Source organism: Cottoperca gobio, chromosome 1, assembly GCF_900634415.1.
Source record: "Cottoperca gobio chromosome 1, fCotGob3.1, whole genome shotgun sequence".
In the NCBI taxonomy this organism is placed as follows: domain Eukaryota; kingdom Metazoa; phylum Chordata; class Actinopteri; order Perciformes; family Bovichtidae; genus Cottoperca; species Cottoperca gobio.
In genome coordinates, this window is record NC_041355.1 from 18,639,578 (window position 1) to 18,665,061 (window position 25,484).

Consider the following 25,484-nt stretch of genomic DNA (forward strand, 5'->3'; position numbering starts at 1 on the left):
TAGATAGATAGATAGATAGATAGATAGATAGATAGATAGATAGATAGATAGACAGATAGATAGATAGATAGATAGATAGATAGATAGATAGATAGATAGATAGATATATAGATAGATAGATAGATAGATAGATAGATAGATAGATAGATAGATAGATAGATAGATAGATAGATAGATAGATAGATAGATAGATAGATAGATAGATAGATATAGATAGATAGATAGATAGACAGATAGATAGATAGATAGATAGATAGATAGATAGATAGATAGATAGATAGATAGATAGATAGATAGATAGACAGATAGATAGATAGATAGATAGATAGATAGACAGACAGACAGACAGACAGAGAGACAGAGAGAGAGAGATAGATAGATAGACATTCCTTACCCTCCCACAAACATCAAACAAGTTGTGCTTCAATTCTCTTTTTGTAGGGTGTTTAATACATTGTTGCTCTTGTTTTGCTTCTTCTCATTTTTCTTTTACCTTAAATGTATACTTATGTTTGATTTCCACATTAAAAAGGAACAGAAACAACTATGGTTTACACTTTATTGAAATGTGTTTCTAACAATTTTCAAACCTAGAGAAGTAAGTAATATAAGTTATATAACCAATGTAACATTTAGTCAAAACTACTTCACGACGCCACCAAACTCTGTTTTTTAAATGTTTTATTGTTTTGATTGCGAGACCCTTAGTGGCAGAAAATGACATATTGTGCAGTTAAATATGCAGTTTCTACACATTATGTTTAGGCTACTAGGACACAAAAAAACAGTTGTACAATGTCTTCTTTGGCCCTGGAGGGAAAACTTCAAATAACTCTAATGATGTCATCTTGGTGTGAGACTGCAAATTAAAGAAATGTTGAGGGGCATGAAGTTTGACATAAATTGGCATTTACCATACAGGGAGCGTCTAACAAAAGGTGGTATTGAGTTGCATTATGGGAAATGTAGGATGCAGTGTTTTTGAAGTTTGACCCATTTAGCAACCAAACTTCAAAGTCTGCTGCATGAATTTGAACCATTATTCTTTTCAATGTGTCTTTCACAAGTGTCCCAACCTTTTGTAAGAGCAATACTCTTATAAGTCGCTGAGTAGCCTACCCTTTAATCATTTCAGACAAGCTATTTAATTTCTTTCTTTTTAAATAATCTACAGTAACACAACTCTATAGATGAGGGACTACAATGAGTAATAGATATTCTAATTCATTTAAATATATATTGTGAAACCGGTCACAGCGAGTGAGCTCAGAGCTGCTCCTGTATCCAGTCAGGAAGTTGTCTCTGGGACAGCGGAGTCAGCTCCCAGTTGACGGTTCATTTTTAGCCACTATTATCCAACACATATCTACTGTTATTCAGAAACGGGAACAATGGAGATCGACTCAGGTAAAGTTGAAGTTAGCTCGACACTTGTGTCTGCAGCTATCCTTACTGATAAGTTATCTCGCTTAATTAAAACTCCCCGCAGCATTAGCAGCTAGTAAAGCTACAACTCAGACCAGAGAGCCGCTAACAACTTTGACCTGCTACTTTAGGGTTTGATGAAGGGTCTTTGGAAGAAGTTAATAGTCGGTGGGTTTGGTCTGAGCCTCTTTACCGTGTATAAACTGCGCTGTGTGCATTTGTGCTTGCTGAGTCTGCTTCTTGGTTAGCCATTGTCTGATGCTGGGAGAAAAACAAAGTTTGTTGCTCGATTTATTCCCAAAAGCAACCCACTGTTTTACTTTATAACAGGAATACGCCACACTGTCGGACGTGAGGATGGCTGGCAAACTAATACTTCATCAAAAACATCCATTTGTTATTGTAGACCCATTGTCATTTTAAACATTGTGACATTTCTTCTTCTTCTTACAACATTTGAATCCGCGTTAGCGATATGATCTAACATTAACCGTCATGTAACCCATCATCCATTACACTGACCCAGAACACAGATACATGTGGATACAATATGGTCAGAATAAAATCATGAATCATCAAACTACCTCCTTAATAACATGTCTATCTTACATGTTTGTATTCATAATGGCATTTTCATGGCAAAAGTATTCTTTGAAGGCATAAAACTACATATTGATATTGACATGGACTGGAAATGATTTTAGTGATGAATATCCTAATGTTGCTTAACTTTAGTGAAGCTGTCTTGATTATCTGATGCTGTGGATTTCAATTTCCCTCAAATACGTTTTGCAGCTGTTTTTTTTATTTTGTTGTTGAATTCTCTGGAAAAAGTCATTTAATTTAAGTCCATTGGTGAAAGATTATTACATTTCACAGTCTCTCAGTTTTAAATCGTAACTGTTGGAAATAAAAAGTTGGGATTGCATTTTTATATATATATATATATATATATATATATATATATATATATATATATATATATATATATTATCTCTGCAAGATCTAATCTTATTATGTTTGTTTACCTTTCCAAGTCTTCTACACTGATCATAGTGGAAGAGTAAACAGTAACCCACTCTTGGACCAGCTACCCAGCTACCAGTCCCTGCTGTACCGCAGGAAGTTGTCGACGGGTGGCACCAAACGGAGAAGCAGCTCCAGAGGGCGACTCGGCTCCTCTGGCAGTGGGAAATGGGGCGTGAACACAGTCAGCAGACGCGAGGAGAAACAGAAGAGTCAGATGGAGGAGAGACCCATCAGGGAGCTCACCAGGACCATGGCCGAGAAACGCAGAGACAAGTGGGAACGACGTTACTGTAGTGTCCAAAGATGTTAAACAGATCAAAGATGTCCAATTCATTTTTTATTGTTGGCTATTTTTAAAAGGTATCTTATAGCGTAGGTTCTTACCAAACAATGTGTTTGACTATCAGAACGCAGCGTTTGGAGGAGGATCGAGATCTCAGCAGTTTGAGACAGATGGAGCAAAGCACCCGCAGGTATCTGAGGAGGCTGAGGGATGATGCCCACCAATGGCTGAGCTCCCTGAAGCTCTGGAGGAGAGACATCCACCTGATAGAGGGTGAGAGATGAAACATGGACTGTCCTTAGCCTCAGAGGCATTTATTGATTTCTCCTCAAGATGGCCGACATGAATGAAAATACTTTTTGCATTCACAGAAACACTAATTGTGATTTTGTTGTCTCCCTCTCTTGTTCTTTACACTCATTAGGGATGTTCGGCACAGGGATCCTGTCGTACTTCTCCTTCCTGCGCTTCCTGGTCATGCTCAACTTGATCATCTTTGTGCTCATGTTCAGCTTCGTCATGTTACCCATCATCATGGCGCCAAACGTTTCGGGGAATATCACCTACAACCAGAATTCTGATGAGTGGACTCTTACGAGCATTACAAGCAACCATGAGCATAAATGACACATAGCATAGTGTTGTGATTATATTCTCTATGTTTTACTACAGCAAGTAAGTGCAGTGTGTATCCAAGCAGCGCCCGCCGAGGTCTGGTCATCTTTCATGAGCACATTACAGATCTGCTGTCTGGTGGAGTACGTCCTTGCACTTCACATTTAAAAGTCCCGGGAAGAAAGAGCAAGTTTGGTTTCCTTTACATTCCTCTTTGCTTAATCTACAGGGCTTCCTGGAACAGACTTATCTTTTCTACGGCTACTACAAAGTGGACAAAATCCACTTTTCTAACACCACTTACAATTTGCCGCTGGCCTACCTGTTGGTCACCATAGCCTACCTGTTCTTCAGTCTCGTCTGGATTGTTAAAAGGTACAAAAACAAAACCAATGATTTGGATTTAATGTCACTTTCTGGAAATGTTGTTTGAACTTTGAATCGCTTGTCTTCGAGGTCTGCCACGGGATTCAAACGTAACCTGGTTCAGGACGAGGATCGCTTTCAGAGCTTTTGCAACAAGATTTTCGCCGGCTGGGACTTCTGCATCACCAACGACAACGCCGTGAAGCTCAAGAGGAGCAGTTTGCTCTACGAGCTCCGGGTTAGTCGATCATTTCTGTTAAACGGGGACGTTTTATAGGTCAGAGTTGAGCAAAGAGATGAGATCGGGGCATCGGGGGCCGTGTTCAAGTGCTCAGAGTTCAGTAATAGCTGTTTAGAATAACAGGAGACGCAACACAGAACAAGTACAACTTTCTTCTGGATGTTTTGTTGTCGAGAGCCTTTCATAAAGCTCTTCTCAGTTGTGTGGGTTCATGTGTTTTTCCCTGAGAAAATAGTTTTCTGTCGTAGGGATGCCATGGTGATGGCGTTACCGATGACTCCAACAGCTATCTTAATATCTGTAGAGCGCTCACTTTGATCTTTAACGTTGGATGTTCTGCTGCGTCAGTCGATGAACGTCGGCTCTGATACACGGACATAAGCTCAATGGGTTTTATTTCTATATAAAAGGCGTTAGGCTAGTAATGTGAACCGTGTAACACCGACTAACAAGCGTAGTTAGTTGCACATGTTTAATCTGTCCATTGAGTGTTTGCCTGCCTCGTTCTAAAATTGCATTTACTCTTATATCTCCAGACAGATTTGGAGGAGGAGAGGATCAAACAGAAAATAGCCGATCGCACCCGCAAAGAGAGGTGCAGGATTTACCTCATCCGCCTCATTCTCAACATCTTTGTCATCGGCGTGCTGGCTGGATGCTTCTACAGCATTTATGTCGCCACTGCCTTCTCCCAGAAAGTCCAGATGGATAAGATAAAGGTAATGCCCCCACCTGTCCAAGTTACTGCTTGTCGCTACGAGAAACTTCCTTCAAACTTTAATATCCTCTTTCCAATTTGTTTAGCAAATACAGACACGTCATTTATTTTGCCTTGGTTGCAGGAGAACTTCATCGTGGATCTCATCTATGAGTATCTCCCCTCAATCGTTATCACCTTGGCCAACTTCATCACCCCCCTCCTCTTCTCGGCCATCATCAACTATGAGGACTACTCGCCTGCCTTCGAGATCCGCTTCACTCTCATGAGGTGCCTCTTTCTTTCTCTCCATGGGGCGGTTTACTTGAAAAGTAATCGCATTAGGAGACAAACCCTATAAACAAATGTCATGTTTGCCATTAAAGGATGATGTGACGCCTCCTTTTCATACCGATGCATTGCATGGTATTTTGGAAGACTTTCTAGTTGCTTGGACGCGTTTCTATTGTGGCTGCCATTCACACTATATGGCTGAATTGCTGTCTTTGAAACTTGTAGTAAATGACTTTCTCTTTCTTTTTCCTTTCTCTCTTCTTTCTTCGCAGGTGTGTCTTCATGCGGTTGACCAGTATTGGGGTTTTGCTCTTCTCGCTCTGGTCTCAGATCACTAAATGTGAAAATCAGCCCTGCCTGTGTGGCTATAACCACGAGCTGTACTCTGTAAGTCATGTCCCCGCATCCCGATACTGTACACAAGGATTCTTTAGAATAATAAATAAAGTCTCTTTTATCTCCATGTCAACATGCAAACCTGTAGCTCAATGCTTAATCATTGTCTCAATCAGAGGGGTTGCAAAGCTATTAAGATTAAAACATGTCTTTAAATATACATTAGTTTGATTATTTGGTCTTTATAAAAATGTCCTTTATTGGTTCAGTTCTTTGTCAGTCATTTGGGTTCTCAGTATAAAATCCCTTCTTACACATGGTGGTGATCGTGCGGTGTTTCTCAGAAATACTTCCCTCCAATCTGTTTAAATGTGCCTGTGTCCACCCATGTGTCGCTGTCCTCAGTGTTGGGAGACCCGTGTGGGACAGGAGATGTACAAACTCACCATCTTTGACTTCATCATCATTTTCGCAGTCACCATCTTCGTGGAGTTTCCCAGAAAGTAAGTCCTCCTCAGTACAGAAACAACAAGACCTCTCTATCATCTCAATAGAACCTTCTATTCTAGTGAGCAGAGTGTGATCCTCTTAACGCATTGCAACAGCCATTTTAACTTTAAAGTGTTCTGTCTCTTAAGCCTCGCTGAAGTGTGACGTGTCTTTTATTCTGTGGCATCCCAATCAACCGTATTGCCTTTCCTCTGCTAATACTGTGAGGTGGAAATCCTTCTCCCCCTCTGTGCTTTAGTGTAACGCACAGTGTCCTTGTGTTGCTCCGTATTAACAGGCTGATAGTGAAGCACTGTGACTGTGGCCTGGCTAAGTGGTTTGGCCAGCAGGAGTTTGCTATTCCTCAGAATGTTCTGGAGATCGTCTACGGTCAGACCATCTGCTGGATCGGCACGTTCTACAGCCCGATGCTGCCTGCCATCTGCACCATTAAATACTTCTTCATCTTCTATCTCAAAAAGGTTTTTCTTTCTGTTTGTTTACATGGATCCAAATCAGGTGTTGTAGAAGTTCCGGTTGTTTTATTTCTGCTCCTTGTTTTGTAGGTGTCGTTGATAAACAATTGCCGTCCGGCCACGCGTCCGTTCCGCGCCTCCAGCTCCAACTTCTTCTTCCTGGTCGTGCTGCTGATCGGCCTGGCTCTGGCCTGTCTGCCTGTCACTTTTAGCGTGGCACAGTGAGTAATGCATTGGTAACGACCACGTTACCGTGTCCCCGCTGCAGAAATATATGTGCGGCTGCTGAAGAACTTCACACCATCATTAATATCTTCTGCTCTCGGAGCAGAGAAGTGAAGATAATGTTGATGGTACCGGTAGGGACGATGTTTTGCCTTCATTGTTGTCCGGGAGGTTTGCTGGAAGTGTAGCAATGTGCCTGTTTAAAAAAAGAAAAGAAAAAAGATGCGTTTTCAATGCTACATTTCTCGTCAGCCAAATCAAATGTATTTATAGAGCCCAATATCACAAATGATACATTTGTCTCAGTGTGCTTTACAGACTGTACAGGTTACGACACCCTCTGTCCTTAGACCCTCGCATCGCACAAGGAAAAACTTCCTAAAAGAAACTCCATAATTAAAGCCACTGGTCATATGGTAACTTAGGAGGCAAGTTGGCCTTGTGCGCTCTAAATAATTTGGCATGCAGTTTACACACCAGTCATAATTATTTAGCATTTGCTCCTGGTCTTCACCACCACTGTTTTGGAAGAAGGAAATACTGGGAGTAACAGGCGAAGCAGCGTTACAAGTGACGTATCTTCTTTTTAAATAAGTGCCGTGTGGTGGATATACTGTGTGATGGTTCATGTGTGTGATTTCGGAGAAGTGACTGATAAATATTCTGTAACGTAACTGATGGCTATTTAAAGAAGTTTTAAAGTGTTACATTTGAGAGCAGACGTTGGTGGTAGAAAGAGTTTCATTGGTTTAGCCACCACACGGCCCATGTCGTGTGCATTTTACTTTAAACATGGATATTTTCCATTTCTGCATTTCACTGACCTAATAAAGGCAGCACCGCTCATTGCTACTGCTTCCATGTTCCTCTTGGCCTTTATACTCATTCACTCGTCCCTTGTTGCACAGAATAAACTCGTCCCAGGCCTGTGGACCATTTGTTAATTACAACACCTCCTGGGAGGTGCTGCCAAATACAATACACGAGCTTCCACACGGAATCCAAAAGGTCCTCTTCGCTCTCTCCTCTGAGGCCTTCGCTGTCTCCTTCTTTGTTGTCACATGGTACGTGCTTCTCTCAGGTATTCCAGCATTTTAACAGTTTGTAACGAGTTGGTTGTACTTTTAAGAAAAACATTAATTTTTTTCTCCCACAGTTTGGCCATGTTTTATGTGATCGCACTAGCTGGAGCTCACAAGAGAGTTATTAATCAACTAAGGGAGCAGCTAGCAATGGTAGGTTTCCTCCAACATGTCTTCATTTGATCTATTTCTAGTCTATTTGACCTTTTTTTTTTTCTCATTTCATACATTGATCATCAATTGAGTTATTACCAACCTACTATCTAGTTTTCATTTTGTTTCCCAGGAGGGCCGTGACAAACGTTTCCTGATCCAAAAGCTGTGCCAGGCCCAGAGGCTCTCGGCTATCAAATCCCCAGAGTCCAAACCGCAGCCCCGCAGCAGCAGCAGCAGCAGCAGCCCCAGCTACCACACCAGCTTCTCCAACAATTTCAATGAAGGTGTGTTCCTGGCTCACTCACCTCCCGACTCCTCCACACATGTGTGAGGCAAGGGGCCGGATATGACTGACCAAGCAACCAGAGACGGGACAGATAGACTGGAGTTGAAAACTGAATTAACATCTTACATGTTCTTTATTTTTTATTGTTAAAACGATACAACTTGGGAGCTTCTATGGACTTTCTTACTTTAATGTGACATCTGATTATTATAAAACTATTAAGCCACAATGTTCAAGTATTTTTAAAACAAAAAGGTCATTGCTGTTTAGATGTTTTTGTGTTGTTTGCCCCTGCTGTATCTACTTTCATCTTTTCCTTCTGAGAAGGACTTGAATTACTATAACCACTGTTTGAAAAACCTTTCTGAATTGTATGCACTTTAAATGTATTAACTACCGTTTTCTTACTTTTACAACTTTTGTATTTACAGAACAGTGTGTCTTGTGTGTTTTTACATCTACCGTTTCTTATTATTACCTGTATTATATTCCGTGGCTATTTTAATGTAACCTTGTGTCTTGAAATATACATATTGATGGATTTAGAATTAAACCCCCCCCCCCCATATCTGTGATAAACACTGTTCTATATCAAACAAATGTTTTGCAACAATCCTTTAAAATCCTGGATGAGTGAATCTGTAAATCAACATTTAAGACACTTCTGTAACTTTCGAGTCTTGTCTGATTCTCGCTGTATGCGGTTATGTTGCTAGTGGAAAAAGGAGAGGATAAAGTGGTCAACCCTGTCCCCTTCTCCAATGTAAAGTCCCCAGACAGTAAGTTATTAGTATAAATCTTAGCTATAGGATATTTATCTAGTACATTTTCAAAATCTATAATCTCAATTGAAAGATTACAATAAAAATGTCACTCACAACTGACTTTTTGTAACTAATGTAACTTTTGGAAGGTGGGTGTCGGAACTAAAAAATAATCTGTTTTGTTTTATTATGACTCATTGTTGTGACTGTGGTGACTGGAAAATAAATAAATATTGATATTTGTCAAATAATCTTCGTTTTCCATTTTCCTGTCATTGGCTTCTTGTTATAACACCTCCGACCCGGCAGAGGTCGCTGCTCCTGACGCTGTGCTCGCCCATTGACAGCAGATCAGCTGGTACGGAACCGGAGACAGCGTGCTGTTGCTCGGCTCATCGAGAGATCAGTTAGCCGAAAATGTTGAGAATTACCATCCGGGCAGACGTGGGAGCCCTTTGGGTGTTATTCTGTATCACCTATTCCCAGTTTTTGACAGTTTCCTCGGATGACATAGTGGTGGCATGCGGGGGATTTGTGAAATCCGACGTGGAGATCAATTACTCTCTGATCGAGGTGAGAGTGCAAACCTCCCGGCTAGTTTGCTAGCTAGCGGCTAGCTAACAGTTAGCTAGTTCATCGCAGGAGGCTAAAGGTTAGGCGGAAACTAGAGATGTGTTTGAATGACAGTTTGAATGAAATGACCACAGCAGCACTCTACTTCGTCTCCAAGTTGGCTCTCTGTTGCTAGCAAACATAAATTAAAAGGGGATTTTTTAATTTATTTGACAGCTATGCTAGTTTGCTAATTTGGATGTTTTCTCTACGCAGTCAAGGTTGACCGAAAAGCTATGTTAGCATATATTAATTAGCGTTAATATATTTGTGTGACAATTCTCCTTCTTAAACCTAAAACCTCGTCTGTTGTCGGGGAAGACGTTAAGTGAGAGCCACCTGTCCTAATCCATGTTCATGCACAGGCTCCATGGGATTAGTCATTTGCCTAATTAGTGAAATGATAGGCTGGTCTGGTTTATGAGTGACAGCCGATACAAAGGACTTCAACGTAGTATTTAAAGCTGCAGACTGTACCCTGTCACAACAGTTCAGGTTGAGTAATTAAAATATACAACGTTGCCTAATTCTTATTTATTTTATGCACAGATCAAACTGTACACCAAACAAGGTTCCTTGAAATATCAAACGGATTGTGCGCCAATTAATGGCTACTTCATGATCCCCCTCTATGACAAGGTATGAGATTCAAGCCTTTTGTCAGTCATTTAAACTTTTTGTATTCACTGTTGATGATGACTGTAATCTATAGACTTGTCTCTTCTACAGGGGGACTTTGTCTTGAAGATTGAGCCTCCTCTTGGATGGAGCTTTGGTAAGATTGTATAACGGCTGCTTTCCTCACAATCACCAGATATTGTTTGTGCCAGTTTTGGTCCAGGAAATGCAAAGACAGTCTAGGTTGTTATTATTTATGTTCTCGCTTCCATGTCTTTTGCTCTCTTGATTGTTTTTCTCTTCTTCTTCTTCTTCTTCTTCTTCTTCTTCTTCTTGGGGTTTAACTCTCACCAGAGCCGACCAGTGTCGACCTCCACGTGGATGGAGTGAGCGACATCTGTACAAAAGAAGAAGACATCAACTTTGTTTTTACTGGCTTTTCAGTCTCAGGAACGGTGAGAATTGTGAAAGATTTCCTGCGTCCTTAACAGAATCATTTTTTTCTTGAAGACCCTAAAAGCATATCTGCATGTAAAGGGGTTAAACGTTTACAATGTTGACTGAGGTATACATTTCCTTTTTCTTTTTTAAGTAAGAAAGTGAAACGCAATCATCAGTCTATATTGAGATTAAGATTCTTTAACATGATTACTCTTTGGAAACATGCAGTTAGAAAGAAAAAATAGATAAATTAAATTTTGAGAGCACAACGAAGAGGCTGAATCTTTGAAGAACGTTGTGCTCTTGCAAACATTTGAATCACATACACATTCATAGACACTCCCAGCGGCTGTCTCTTACCAGCCAAGCGGGATGAAAGTGCACCTCTGTAAAGGATAGGGGTACGCTGGATCAATAACCCAAGACTAAACAATAGTCTTTGTAAAACAATGCGGCACATTTTCATATTCGCTGAAAGCCATCGTTTTATTTGAAGTTTGATTCATTGCACAGCCTTACTTCCACTTATCAGTGCACCAAAGAACCACTAGATAATAGTTTGAATGCATTAACAACCCCCCACCCCCACCACCACCACCATGTAAGATACAGTCTAGGAATTAATTCCTGTCACATCTCTCGCTTCAGGTCCTGAGTAAAAGCCATCTTCTGGGTCCGGCTGGAGTCGAAGTCAAACTCACCCGAGTGGGAACAGACGAGAAACTCCAGAGTGTCGTCACACAGCCTGGAGGAAAGTAAGTGGCACTCTCCTCTCTGTTTGTTAAGAGCTTCACACACAAGTTTCTGCACCAAACGTGTGTCTCTTAAATGGTTTGCCATTTCAAGGGTTTTCCTTTTTTGCTCCTCCTAACTCAGGTATACCTTTTTAAAAGTACTCCCTGGAAATTATGACATCACAGCTGCCCATCCCTCCTGGACTCTGGAGCAGGTTGGTACCTTCACTTCTGTTTTCATCAGGCCGTACTTACAGCACAGATATATACACGTATATAGAAACATGAGGATATTTCTTTTGAATACATTTGAATTGAGTTTTTCTTCTTTCTGTCTGCTTTCTCATTTACTGGAGCTGGAAAGTCCACATTTGATGAATGCTGTGGAGTGATCATTTAGAAAACTTCCCCATAAACCTCATTTTCATCCTTAGTATCTTCGTAATTGTTTTCGGACCCAAATTTCAGTTTCAGCTGGGAAATCAGCTGTTCGAGCGGCGAGTCTACTACACTCCTCAAGCTCTCTTAGCTTCTGTAGAATAATAAATACACGAAACAAACTATAGCCATAGGTGAACACCGTCCAGATCAACTTAATTGGTATTAAAAAGTCTCAAAATAATTGGTAACATCAATCATTTTCCAAATGCCTCTCGTATCAGGATAACACAACCAACAACGCTCTTGTTTTACTAGAGGCCAAAGGCTCATGTTTTTTTTCCCTTCAATTTGGTTATTGTAAAGTTGGTTTTAAATTTCTCTGAGTTGCATTAATAAAGTCTTAAATCCAAGACTCTCTTTAATTCTGTGTCTGTATGGAATACTTCATTATTCATCTGCTCAGCTGATAAGGTTCCCTGTCAGCTGAGCAGGTTTATAACTAATGATCTGCAGCAGTAATGGCCCTGCTCCTGACGGGGCCATTATTCTGACCCTCACTGCAACTCCCGTGGTGACCTATCACCGTCTTCCTACAGAGCGCCACCTCAGTGCTCGTCTCCAATGCCAACGCCCCGGCCGCCGAGCATCTGGTGGTCGGAGGCTACGATGTCTCGGGGGAGGTCCGCAGTGACGGAGAGCCCATGAAAGAGGTCACCTTCCTACTGTACTCGGCCGCAGTCAAGAAAGAGGTAAACCGCCCATTCTTTAACTTTCTATTTTTTAAACGGTGAGGAGTCAAATTAAATCAGGATTTCACTCGTCTCATGTATCTGATGGAAGTCAGAATATTATGCTGTAGCTTTAATTTAATATCTAATAGCAGTATTTTCTGCGACATTGTGGAATTTGTGTTTTAGTCCCAAAGAGAAGTTACATCGCTCCGTATTTATTTCAGGACGTCGGCGGCTGTAACACATCCCCAGTGGAGGGGGCAGATTCTGGGGACAGCGCTCTGGTCTACCTGTGCAGCGCTCTGTCCCGGGAAGATGGGACCTTCATCTTCCCCTCACTGGCCAGCGGCGAATACACCGTGGTGAGCGTTCTGTGAGAAGCAATAGACTGCTGCTGGGTCCCTTAAAATGTCTCGTATTGAGCTCTGTATTGTCGGCCCTGCTCCCCCTGTCGCTCTGTCTCTGGTGCTTCGGGTGGGGTTTGCTCGAGGTGCACTTGTGGTCTCTCCTCGCCCTTCGGGGGGGGGTTTCTTTAAGCGCTCTGAACTGATGTCCCCCTCACATTACTTCTGTAGCAGTAAGATTACATTAATTCTATGGTGAGGTTTCCCCTTTCCCTTCATGCTGATATCGACTATATCCATATTTTCAAAGCTGATATAAGAAACAAAATAAGAAAACTTCACAGGGAGGGCATGCCCCCGCACCCCCTTGGCTGTTTGAATCCTTGTCACCTGATGAGAGGCACCATATGCAGGGGGACATTGTTTCCCGTTGTACTTCTCCCCGGTCTTCCGCCATACAGTTTTATTTTCGTTAATGATAAGGAAATTATGTTAGCTGTTGTTCACTGAATATTTCAGTTATTTAAATCAATTAAAATCAATAACGGTGTTTCCTATGCTCCAGCACAAATATAAAAAAGGGAGACGGATGTTGCAGAAGAATGGGGACCATAAATAGTATCAATATTGGGCTTTGATTTCATGACATTGTAACTTTAACCTGCAGTGAAAGTGATTCTGCCTCCATGTTAATATAATAATGTCTGTAATCCTGCGAGTCTTTCCCTTCAGGTGCCGTTCTACAGAGGAGAAAGGATCACCTTTGATGTCGCTCCGTCCAGGATGAATTTCAATGTGGAACACAACAGTCAGAAACTGGAGGTAAAGAGTGAAATCATATCTACATTTCTCAATATTAGCTTTACTAGTTGACATTATGTTGCGAGTATGAATACATTTAATACGCGGTACCACATTTTGACGTGCAATGCTGCTTCGCATTCAGCCCATCTTCCGTGTCATGGGCTTCTCTGTGACGGGCCGAGTGCTCAACAGTGACGTTGGGGAGGGCGTCCCCGATGCTACAGTGTCCATCAACAACCAGATCAAAGGTAGCCATATGAGGAGACTCAGCGCTCTAGTTTTCGTGTCTTGAAAAGCATCCAAACAATTGTAGAAATTCACTTTGTGTGTTCTCATTGTAAACTCATGTTTACACTGTACGCACTTTGCTGTGCTGTCCCTCAGTGCTCAGCAAGGAGGACGGTTCTTTCCGCTTGGAGAACATGACGGCTGGTACCTACACCATCCGTGTCAGCAAGGAGCTCATGTTCTTTGAGCCAATCACAGTGAAGATTGCCCCCAACACACCCCAACTTCCTGACATCATCACAGCTGGGTACGTCTGGCCTGTCCGCTGAATTTTAACAAAGACCTCAAATTCCTACATTACACATGTTTTCTTCAGCGTCTGTGCCCTCGGCTTGGTTCTTCACATTACCACATTGCTAACTAGCTTGATCTATATTCCGATGTTGGTCCCACACAGGTTCAGTGTGTGTGGCCAGATCTCCATCAGCCGCCTGCCTGAGGGCATGAAGCATCAGGGTCGCTACAAGGTCTCTCTGACACCCCAGGGCCAAGACAAGGCCTCCAGCAAGACCGTCGACTCCGATCCTCAGGGGGCCTTCTGCTTCCAGGCCAAACCTGGAGACTACAGCGTCCATGTAAGACTCTGGCAGCATCTTAATCTGTAGGTCTTAAAGGGACAGTTCACCCCAAAATCAACAATAATAGTTTTTACCTGCAGTGCTATTTATCAGTCTAGATTGTGTTGTTGTGAGATGCAGAGTGTACAGATGTCTGTCTACAATATAACACAACTACATGGCACTCGGCTTGTGGTGCTCAAAGCGCCAAAACATTACTCAAAGTAATCTACAGACCTTGTTGTGAGCAGTTTCATTTAGGAACTATTTTCTTTCCGCCAAACTATTCTGAGCCTCTCGTCCATGAGTAGATGCACGGTGATAGAGCAGAGAGAAAACAGCTCCTACATGAAACCAAGGTCTGAAGGTTATCTTGAGTAACCTGGTCATGATTTCTGTAAAGAGACATTTCTGTTGAGCTTTTAAGGAAAGTATTTGCAAGTCGCGTGCCATCTAGTTAATACATCCGAGTACTCAGAGATATAATGGATTTCAGTGCTTATTTACATTCTGCGAGGTCACTTTGGTTGTATTTTCCTGTGTTTAGGTGTCACTCCCCGAGGCGGAGGTGAAGGCAGGCCTGGCTCTGCAGCCTCAGGCCCTTGATGTCTCCCTTGTGGACCGGCCCCTCACAGACTTACTTTTCACCCAATTCATGGCTTCTGTCTCTGGGAAAGTCTACTGTTTAAGTAAGGAGCTGGTCATTTACACAGAATTTGTTCATCTAGAATACAGGCCGTCTTTGTCTGAGATGCGGCATCAACCCCCATAACAATGTGTGTGTGGTTGTTTGTTCATATTGTCACTGAGCTCGTGTCCCCTGGTCGGTCTCTAGCGTCCTGCGATGACCTTTCAGTAACTCTGCAACCGGTGAGTCGGCAGGGAGAGAGAAGGACGGTGGCTCTGTCTGGCAGCAGTGACATCCTCAGCTTCTCCTTTGATGACGTTTTACCTGGGAAATACAAAGGTCAGGACTCACTCCCGATCATAATTGATATTTAGCGGCAGCTTTCCGGAAGCACACATTATTCAGCCAGTGTTTGTGTTCCTTCTGGTGCTGCATCCATCTCACTCGCTGTTCAATGCAAACAATCTGTTCCGTGTGCCTGCGAGCTCGTCTGCACACTCGGCATCTTTTGGAGCAGGTTGTTCTGTATTACACAATGCACCCCGTTTAATTATTTTTTATTAAACTTTCATATATTTTCAGTTTCTTTTAGTGTATTTGTTGATTATTTGTTATTCTCTCCCGCCAGTGAGTATTACTCATGAGGAGTGGTGCTGGAAGCATAAGTCCATGGAAGTGGAGGTTCTGGACTCCGACGTGGGGGGGGTGGAGTTCAGACAGATTGGCTACATCCTGCGCTGCTCCCTCTCCCATGCTATCACTTTGGTCAGTAATCAGTACCTGGTGTGTGTTGTAGCACATGGTGACACGTCCACGATCGCTCTGATTCTAACTGAGTGTGTTTTTCTGCACAGGAGTTTTTCCAAGATGGCAGCAAACCCGAGAACGTCGGCGTGTACAACCTCTCTAAGGGAGTGAACCGCTTCTGCCTCTCCAAGCCTGGTGAGGTTCCCTCTCCTGACCTCATTAGCTCAACAGCAGGAATTAGCATATCTAGAAAAGTGTACCAGGTGTTTCCTCGTGCTTAGTTAGAGTGCAGTGTTTTGATCCAAAAGGTCTGTGTCTGACTTGCCTAAATATAAAACTGGAGCAAAGTAATTAATCTACTAATGATGGCTTGTCCAGGTGTTTACAAAGTCACCCCTCGCTCCTGCCACCAGTTTGAGCAGGACTTCTACACGTACGATACGTAAGTGATGAGTTGCAGTGTTGGTTTATTTCTGGGTTAAAACAGTCTTCTCCCTCTACGCAGTTCAACCAAGTGACTGTTGTTCTGTCCAACAGCTCGGCCCCCAGCATCCTGACCCTCACCGCAGTGCGGCATCACATGACTGGGCTCATCACCACCGACAAGATCCTGGACGTCACCGTTACTATCAAGTAACGACTCGACATTATGTGCTAATATTAGCCAGCTGCTATGCATCCTTCTACAAATGTTTTATTTTTTCCTCCTCCGTCCCCTCGTTCAGATCATCTATCGAGAGCGAGCCGGCGCTGGTGCTGGGTCCCCTGCGGAGCCTGGAGGAGCAGAGGCAGGAGCAGCAGCTGCAAGAGATTCAACTGCGCCGCCAGGAACGAGAACGCCGCGCCGCTGAAGAGGACGGTGGTGCCAGAGACGACAGCCCTCCTATCCAAGAGAAGGCCGATGAACTGACGGGCCCCTTCCACTACGAGTTCTCCTACTGGGCCAGGTTGGCTGCGCTGCCTTTTACACTTCTATGGTTCTGGGTTTCATTAGTTTGGCATGTAGTGGATGGCTCTTGATGCAACAGCGCCCATGAGCCATTGCTATTGGTCAGATAGAAGCTCAAATTAAAGCTGTAGCACATTTTAAAAAGCTTTGTCATTGCAGGAAAAGAACACGTACATCGAATTGATCAGTTTTCTATAAAGGGTCATCTTTAACTTCCACTTGTCTTTTAGATTTCTGCGTAACAGAAGCTTGGTGATTGAATGTTTTAGTCCTATTTAGAACATTGTGCCTTTTGTGGCCGAAATGACTATTACAACAACAAACACTTAAAATATGTTTTTTACCTCCAAAAACATTAGTTTTCACCTGTTTTTAAAAAAGTAAATAAGAAAGATTATCCTGCCAAAAAGCTATGTTTCCAATTTCCTGTCAGGACTTCCATCATTCTCTTACACAGGTCTATCTTTTATACTGACAAGCTTAGAAATTGCTATTATCCCTTTGCAACGTTATTATTAGCAGCTGGTTAACTTCCACTGATAATAACCACCAAGTCTAAGAGTCTTGTTTAGTCTTGAACCCGTGTGCAGTGATGCAGTGAGTTAATATTGTCTGACTGTACAGGGCTGGAGAGAAGATCACAGTGACTCCCTCATCCAAGGAGCTGCTGTTCTATCCTCCTGAGGTGGAGGCTACTATTACTGGAGGTAAGGTGCAACACACACAAACACGCAATCTAACACACGCATGCAATCTAACACACACACACACTATATCTACTTGCGTCCTTGTTGTAGCTGTTTCTTTAGTAAACTGCTCAATATTTTAGCTCCATCGTATAACTGTGACTCATTGGTTGCCCGAGCAGATAAATAACATCTGTCATACCAACAAGCTCCCTAAAAGCTCATTCCTCTCCACAGAGTCGTGTCCAGGTCGGCTGGTGGACATCGCAGGGCGCGCAGGTCTCTTCCTGGAGGGCAAAGTGTCACCAGAGCTGCAGGGCGTGGAGATCGCCATCACTGAAAGAGGAGCTGCTGCACCGCTCGTTGCTGTGGCCACGAATGAGATGGGAGCATACAGGTATGAGAACCCGGCATATTATGTGTTGCAGCCGTCCTGTAAGTCTACAGCCTTAATTTGTGTCCAGATATTAGAGTTCTGCTTTAAGTTTATATGCTTAACAAGTCATTAATATACCGAGAGGACTGTCCTTAAATACATGAACCACAGCAGGGATGTGGGGTCCTCGTTGAAACCCTTGCAGTAACATACTATTCCCTGTTAGTGCAGGAGAGTCTGATCCTTTATCTCATATAAACTATGTCCTTTATATAATTATTAATAGATTATGAGAATGTTTTCTTGCCAGATTCATCCAAACTTGCGGAGTTTGCTAACATTAGCAAACTATGCTAATGTTTGCAAGCTATGCTAATGTTAGCAAACTAACGTTGACGTTAGCTGAAATGATTACATTGAGCTTTTTGCATTTTTTTCTTTCCTGTCCTGCTAAATTTAACGTTAGTAAACTCTTATGGTTAGTACAAGTTATTTGCTGCTTAACATTACTCTACATAACTTTATGAGTTGCAGTTATATTGATATATTACGGTTGTATTGTTTACCTTGGTGTTATTGGTGGAGGTGGTGGGGCATGGACGTGATGCAATGTATGAAATATAAACTCAGTGAGCTGCTTTATTTCTTACCAATAAGTGTGATAAAACGTTACACTGCGCATTATAATACAGTATTTAGTAACAGCCTTTTTGAGTGGTATTGTCTCCTGTTTCATTATTTTTGAACGATAGAATTCTGTACTTTTATTTGTCATCGTATGTATGTCATTTTGTTTTGTATGTGGGATAGTATTGTAATTACATGACCACGAGCCACGCCGTCCTTACCAGCGTTCTGCTCCTCTCTCCCTCAGTGTGGGTCCGCTCCACAGCGACCGGCAGTACAACATCAGTGCCAGTAAGGAAGGTTTCGTCCTGAGTCCTGTGGAGGGAACCCAGGGAGATTTCAAGGCGTTCGCTCTGGCTGGTGTCACCTTCAAGGTACAATGTGCACACACATTACATCCCAGTACTCACCTGCCACCGATACATCTGCACTAATTTCTGTTTTACAATTATAGCTCTTTGTTCACGTTCACTTGTGATGTGGTTTAAAGTTCTCATGACAGAACATTAATCCGCCTAATGTGTTCGTGTGCACATTTGTGATTGTATGCTCAATGACCTAAAACATTTGACTTTTATACCACGACTTTGCTTTTCTGTATTTAATTTGTTGCCTCCCAGTTCAACCACAACACTTAGTTTTTCAAATATGTCCTTTTTGTATTGACAGTCGCGTGGTGTAATATAAAGTGTTGAAACAGTAAGAGCACTAGTTGGTTGACATGAGATCTGTAACTCGTACTCTGCGTCTCTTTCCCTCTCTGCTGTAGATCAAATCGGAGGATGGTCTTCCCCTGTCGGGTGTCCTCCTGTCTCTCAGTGGAGGACAGTTTCGCTCCAACCTGTTGACTCATGACACCGGCCTGCTCACCTTTAATAACCTGGTAGGGATCCAGCAATTTGCCTTCGCCTTTGTCATTTCCTTCCTGCGGTGTCAGATGTCTTCTGACTGTAGGGATGCTCTAGCTAATGTATACGTGTTGTGCTTCTCTCTCCTCAGAGTCCTGGTCAGTACTACTTCAAGCCCATGATGAAGGAGTTCCGCTTTGAGCCGGCGTCTCAGATGATCTCCGTGGAGGAGGGGCAGAACCTCAGCATCGATATAACTGGCATCAAGACGGCTTACAGGTACACGAATGCACCTCGCTGCGGTTTGTTCACGGGGGTCTATCTCCCCAGCGTACGAGTTACGATTTACACTGTGTTCCTCAGCTGCTACGGAGCGGTGCAGTCTCTGAGCGGGGACGCAGAGAGGGATGTGGCCGTGGAGGCGGTGGGACAGGCCGAGTGTAGCATCTACAGCGAGGACACCGTCACCGACGAGGAGGGTCGCTTCAGACTCAGGGGTCTGCTGGTGAGTACACTGGGAGCCTGTTAAAGAACAAATGAACACACTGTACAGGTTACTATCTGGTTGGGAACGCAGTGGATTGACCTTGTGGGACACATTGTTTGAGCAGGTGTAACAGACTGTATATGATTGCACACAGAAAGCATAATTGAATGTCTCAAATGCTGTACTTTTATTACTTTTAAGCTTTGTTTTTTTACTGTAATGTAATGTTTTCTTGCAGCCGAGTTGCAAATATCTAATCCAGCTGCGAGCTGAAGGCAACGACCACATAGAGAGGGCACTACCACAACACAGAGCTATAGAGGTGAGAGGTCAACTTAATAAAGGCTCCACAGTCGGGTTTGTAAAAGTGCTGTTTGTAATACTCACGTGATTATTCATCTCCGAAAAGTTTTCACTGCGCAAACCATTTTATCTGTTGTCACGACGATCGCAAGGTAAACAGTAAAGCATTGAGTCAAATGTTGAAGGCTCTTTATTTTTAATATTCAGTTTTATTTCAGCATTCTGGGCAAAAACTAAATTGTGAAGTTTTATTTTTGAAACGACTAAACTGTTGTTGAGAGAGTAACCTCACCGCGAGGTCCATTGAGTAGCTGTTCTGGAGCTTTCGATCACATCACATGATCTTCATCAAGAGATGGATTTTGCCTAATTTCCAAGTTTCTCATTAACGTTTGCTGAAAGGGTTGACGCTCCATCTGCTGACGAATATCTTTGTCCAAACTAATGTTTTCCCTTTAAACATGGCACTGGAAGCTAGATAGGAGAGCATGGAAAACGTTTGTAATTGAATTGTTAGAATAACTGTGGGAACCCTGTGATTGTGACCTATCAGCAGCCTTATCACGGGTCCTTTCTATACGCAGAACAAAAGCAGCGGTAATCCCGTTGCAAGTTTAAACCTCGGTTCATATTTTAGTTTGTGTGAGAAGTGCAGGCCTGCTAATCGCTCTGGCGAGGCAGGAAATGCTTTGATTCCACTTAATTCTCTGTTATTATCACACCGTGTGACACCGCTTTTTCCACAGTTCACATTTGGCCTTTTCTAAGGTTGTGTGTGTACATTAAGCTCCGTGTTCCCCCTCAGGTCGGCAGCCGTGACATCGAAGGGGTCAACATCATCGCCTTCAGGCAAATCAATCAGTTTGACCTCAGTGGAAACGTCCACACATCGCCTGAACATCTCTCAACACTATCAGTAGGACTGCTTGGCTTATATTACAGCTTTGTGTTGAACATTTCTGCAACTCCCCATCAATGCTCACATTTTCCATCAGAAAACAATGCTGAGCAATGTGCAGAGTTAACAATGTTGAAGTTTTACCTACTTTTTACTTCCTGTCTTTGTCCAGGTGAAGCTTTACAAGAGCGACAATCTGGACAACCCAATAAACAGCATCTCTCTGGGACAGTCCCTCTTCTTTAACTTCCCTCCTTTGGACAGAGATGGAGAGGTATCTGCTTGTCTTTCTGTTCTCAGGTCAAACTCGGGCTGGACGATGTATCCAAAAATGTTTTTATAATATGTGCGATGTTGGTCATTATCACAACATATATTTATTAATAATAATAATAATAATAATAATAATAATAATAATAATAGTAATAATAATAATGCTCAATTTTCAGTTTTAGAATTTATTTTATTATATCTATTATTTATAATATAGTTTTTATTCTCCTTCGCACAGAACCCTAAAGAAACCAATCAATCAATATGTTTGGTTATGCAGCAGTGGGATGAATACATTCAGCACACATAAAACACAGGGCACATAAATAACAGTTGGACAACAAAAACATAAATACACAGTAAAACATATTGAAGAGTTTAGAAAGTTAAGTATAGTTTGTAATATAGAATAATTTATCATGAGTGTTGACTACATATAGTAAAAACGCCACTTCTTGTTGGCCATCTCACTGCTGCACACTTACTGTGCGGCGTCTGATCGGCCTGATCCTAATATAGGCAGACCTTTGCCAACTTGAATAGGGATATAATAATTAAATTGTGTGAATGTTTTAGACGTTCCAAATGATATCGGACCAAATCGATTAAATTCTGATAGAAAATCGAGTGTTCGCAGGAGTTGTGACGCTCAAATTCATTAATCCATCGTTTTGCAGCAGCAACAGCTGCGACTGAATATGTTTCGGCAGAGTCGACGACGTATTCGCTGCTCTAGTGTTTTTGTAGGTAGAGGAAAACAGATTCTAGAATAACTATCGAAACAAATGTTTTATCGTGGACATTTTTGAGATCATTTTATGGTCCTCGAGGCAGAAATCAGATTTTGTAGTCTGCATTACTCCGTGGTTGTAAGTGTCCTTAATGTTGACACGTTTGTATATTTTACTAAACCTGCTGTTGTTGGATCTAAAGTCTTCTTTCTTCTCCAGAGCTATGTGCTGATGCTGTACTCCACGCTGTCCCGCTTCCAGTTCGACTTCACTCTGCCTCAGGTCACCTTCACCTCCAACGGCTACCACAAGCACATCACACTCACCTTCAACCCCACTGTAAGAAGCTCCTTCTTTTAACCTACTGAATATTTACAGGTTTTCTGTGTGAACATATCATTGGTTGTGTACTTATAATAACTACAGGATTCCTGGTTTAGTAGTGAGACGCATTGAGCAGATTGTGGCAGGTTTTTGTATCAAAGCAGTGTTGATTGAGACTTTGTAGGTGTAAAAGCAATGTTTTTATTACGGCGCCGGGGAAGGATGGTAATATTACGAGAAAATACTCAAGAGTCAAAAATTGGGATATTCTCTGAGATTAATGTTTTAAATGTACGAGGAGAAACTTGCTTTTGTGGTTTCTTGATGACATTCTTGATTCATTTTTGTTTGTAATGTATTTTTTTAATTATTAGAATTTTAGAGAATATTTGAGTTTTTTCGAGAATTTTCTTTTCTTTTTTATATCTTTTTTTTAAAATGTCGTTGTTACCTACAGTGTCTCTAATACGGCGCTGCAGTTTCTCATCTCAGTTTGTGTGTTGATGTTTTCCCACAGCGTAAAGTGCCTGACCAGGATGTTGCCCAGGGCTCCTACATAGCTCTGCCCTCTCACTCTGCTGCTCCTGTTAGCAGCATACAACCACGAGAAGGTACATCTTCACATTCACCTTCTGAAAACTACGCTCTTGGTTGTTTTTAACCGGATAAAGGATTTTAGCCATCGGACGGTAGTCTGGATCTCAAGCTGAGCAAACGTTAGCATCCTGTTTCCACCGAACAGCGTCGGAGAATCACATATTCTTTAACTTGAAACTGCTTTATTCAGGATTATTACTGGTTTTAATCACCAGATCTGTCTGTGGACACCTCTGTGGATAATTCTGCTGGGTCTTAAGTTATCAGAGAAAGAAGCTGAGCAAACTTCAGCGGTAGCTTGGTTTGCAGCCCCTCCTGGTCGTCCTTTGTCACAGAAACACACATTTTTAACTTAAAACTGATTCATTCAGTGCAGAAAGTTACATACTGTGCGTTTTTTAATATTTCAAGTGAGAAACCGTTTATCCGAAAAGCATTAGTTTAATATGTTTTGCGTCTCCGTGTTGCAGGTCATCCCCCTCCTGTTGCAGCTGGTGAACCGCATGCAGGGAGTGAGGAGCATGGCGCAGGTCACCGCGGACAGCGCTGCTCTGGATGAAGCCAAACGTCAGGCCAAGAGACAAAAGACTCGGCGCACATAAGGACACAAGCACGGCTCAGCTCACACCCCATCTTTGTTCACTAAATGGTCCACTTGCACCCACGGTCACAGCCTCGGAGAGCACTGCGGGTTAGCTCAGAGTAGATACCGGTTCGCGGGATGAGCCGTCTAACGTTTGGAGCGGCTAACTGTGGGTGCTAGGGAACTATTTAATGCGCTAAAGATGCCTCATGTGAAGCCCAACACAAACCACTCGACGCGCATTACCACCACCTCACCAGCCATTCACTGATGGCTGAAGTTTTACAGGTTGTTTTTTCTGTTGTTTCTTCTTTTTTTTCACGACACTCATTGTTTAAGAAAACTGTTAATATTTGTGATAGAACATGAGCCATTTTTATACCTTTGTAATTTATCTAGGTCAACTTAACAATTTTGCTTGTGTTTTGAAAGCACTTGAATGCTTTTGATATCAGTCTTAACAATGTTTAGGACTGTCGAGCCCCTTGACTGGTCGTGTGTCTCACTAGCAGCATCGGGGTCAATTCAGATGATACACAACACACGATACACAACACACGAGGGGGATTTTCATCCAAATGTGGAATTCACACACTGCGGTGACACACAGCTGTTGGCAAAAAAAAATCTCTAAGGATATTTAAAATGTGTTTTTAATAGATTTCTTTGGGATCAAATATAAGGGTCAATAAGATTCAGAGCGTGTAGAAATGATTGTCGGAAATATTTTTCAAAGCTTCTTGTTGAATATCCTCCTTGTAAACCTGGGGGGGGGGGGACTCTGCACGAGTAGTTTGTGAATGTGTAGAAAATAAACACAAACTTTGTATAACTTTTTAAACTTCACGTCACTCGCTCCAAATCTGGTTGACCCTTATTTGACCCCGTAGGTTCGATAATAAACTGAATCAGCCACAAGCTGAATTGACCTCTTTAATTCCATCACAAACGTGGGATTGTGTAACTAACTATGACTGAAAGACAGCCAAAGACATGGACGAGCTTTATACCATTGTCAGTCATATCACTTCAATGTAAAAGCAGCCACCAGTTACTGTGATGCACTCCACCTCTGACGGTGTTTTATAGGCTGCTCAGTGGGAGATTGATGTTTTGTCCGTTTCAGCTCAGGACAGTGGTGGTCGATGGATGCTGGAAATCTGGGTTTGAATTCTGTTTGAGGAGAAGTTTAGTTTTTTGCGGGGGTGGGAGGTAGGGAGCTCTAGGGGATAACAGATAGTTGATTAATTTATTAACATATGTCTAATCAGATGTGAATGATGACTTAGTTTGTGTGCTGGGGGAATGTCTCAGAAGTGTGTTTTTGTTTTTTGAACTGTCAGATGAACCGTGTGACACATTATTTTATAGAGCAACATTAAATTTAAGTAAACTTAAACTATGGACCCCAATTATTTTTCTCTATTTAATTCATCTGCTCTCAGTTGTGGCTGACGTTTGCGTAAAGATGAAAATGCCACAGACTATTTACTGAGTTGAAAGATATTCCAATTAGTCCACATTTAGGGGGAGTTGATTAGTTGGGGTGGGGGAGGGAGGATGAAGGAGGTGGGGTGGAATTGTCATTATCTGTAAAAAAAAAAAAAAAATTAAATGTTGAGATGAATAAAGTTTGACTGGAAGGAAATTAACTTGACTGTTTTATGGTTTTGCCTCTTGGGGGGCAGGGTAACTTGAAGCATGAATATATGGTAAGACATGTAAATCCTTAAAGTGTTAAAGCACATTATACATCGTGTTACATTTGACAGTCCACCAGTTCCTACTCGTGTGTGTGTGTGTGTGTGTATACTACCCTTCTGATCAGGAAGATGTAGCTTGAGTCTTGATGTTACTTTTTGAAGCAACAAGGTAATAATGCTTTGGTGAAATGGAGGGAGATCCCAGCTTCTTGCTGGTAACCTAAAGGATTACAAAGTACCCAGTACTGCAGGAGAGGATCATACAATATACTCTAGGTCCGTCAACTACTGCCCTCTGCTGGCTTCATGGTCGTATGATCAATAACCGCACAATATACCATATTTCAGTTTAAAAAACATTCAGGATAACTCTTTCAGCCTTCATGTATTTCTCCTTCCTGATCAGAGGAAACAAAGTAAATGTTGATGTTAAGAAAAGGTAGCTAAGTA

The 25,484-nt window shown here is 42.1% G+C and overlaps 1 protein-coding gene across 1 annotated transcript; it reads left to right on the plus strand.

Moving 5' to 3' along the window:
- The first annotated feature begins 1,184 nt into the window (after positions 1–1,184).
- LOC115008066 (nodal modulator 1-like) lies at positions 1,185–24,730 on the plus strand. Its single transcript, XM_029431334.1, is given in 49 exon segments — positions 1,185–1,407; positions 2,463–2,727; positions 2,862–3,010; positions 3,162–3,317; positions 3,413–3,495; positions 3,582–3,727; positions 3,809–3,956; positions 4,496–4,678; positions 4,802–4,947; positions 5,223–5,337; positions 5,692–5,789; positions 6,074–6,257; positions 6,342–6,472; positions 7,385–7,540; positions 7,633–7,711; positions 7,845–8,039; positions 9,112–9,177; positions 9,179–9,337; positions 9,926–10,015; positions 10,106–10,151; positions 10,349–10,449; positions 11,084–11,190; positions 11,312–11,384; positions 12,147–12,299; positions 12,506–12,643; positions 13,358–13,447; positions 13,572–13,677; positions 13,814–13,964; positions 14,115–14,292; positions 14,822–14,963; positions 15,110–15,241; positions 15,531–15,667; positions 15,757–15,844; positions 16,028–16,091; positions 16,187–16,282; positions 16,375–16,596; positions 17,223–17,305; positions 17,522–17,681; positions 18,535–18,661; positions 19,057–19,170; positions 19,287–19,414; positions 19,499–19,640; positions 19,861–19,944; positions 20,731–20,841; positions 20,996–21,097; positions 22,047–22,166; positions 22,669–22,716; positions 22,718–22,762; positions 23,219–24,730. Coding segments are annotated over 49 exon segments (5,985 nt in total). The 5' UTR covers positions 1,185–1,391; the 3' UTR covers positions 23,351–24,730.
- The last annotated feature ends 754 nt before the right edge of the window (positions 24,731–25,484 follow it).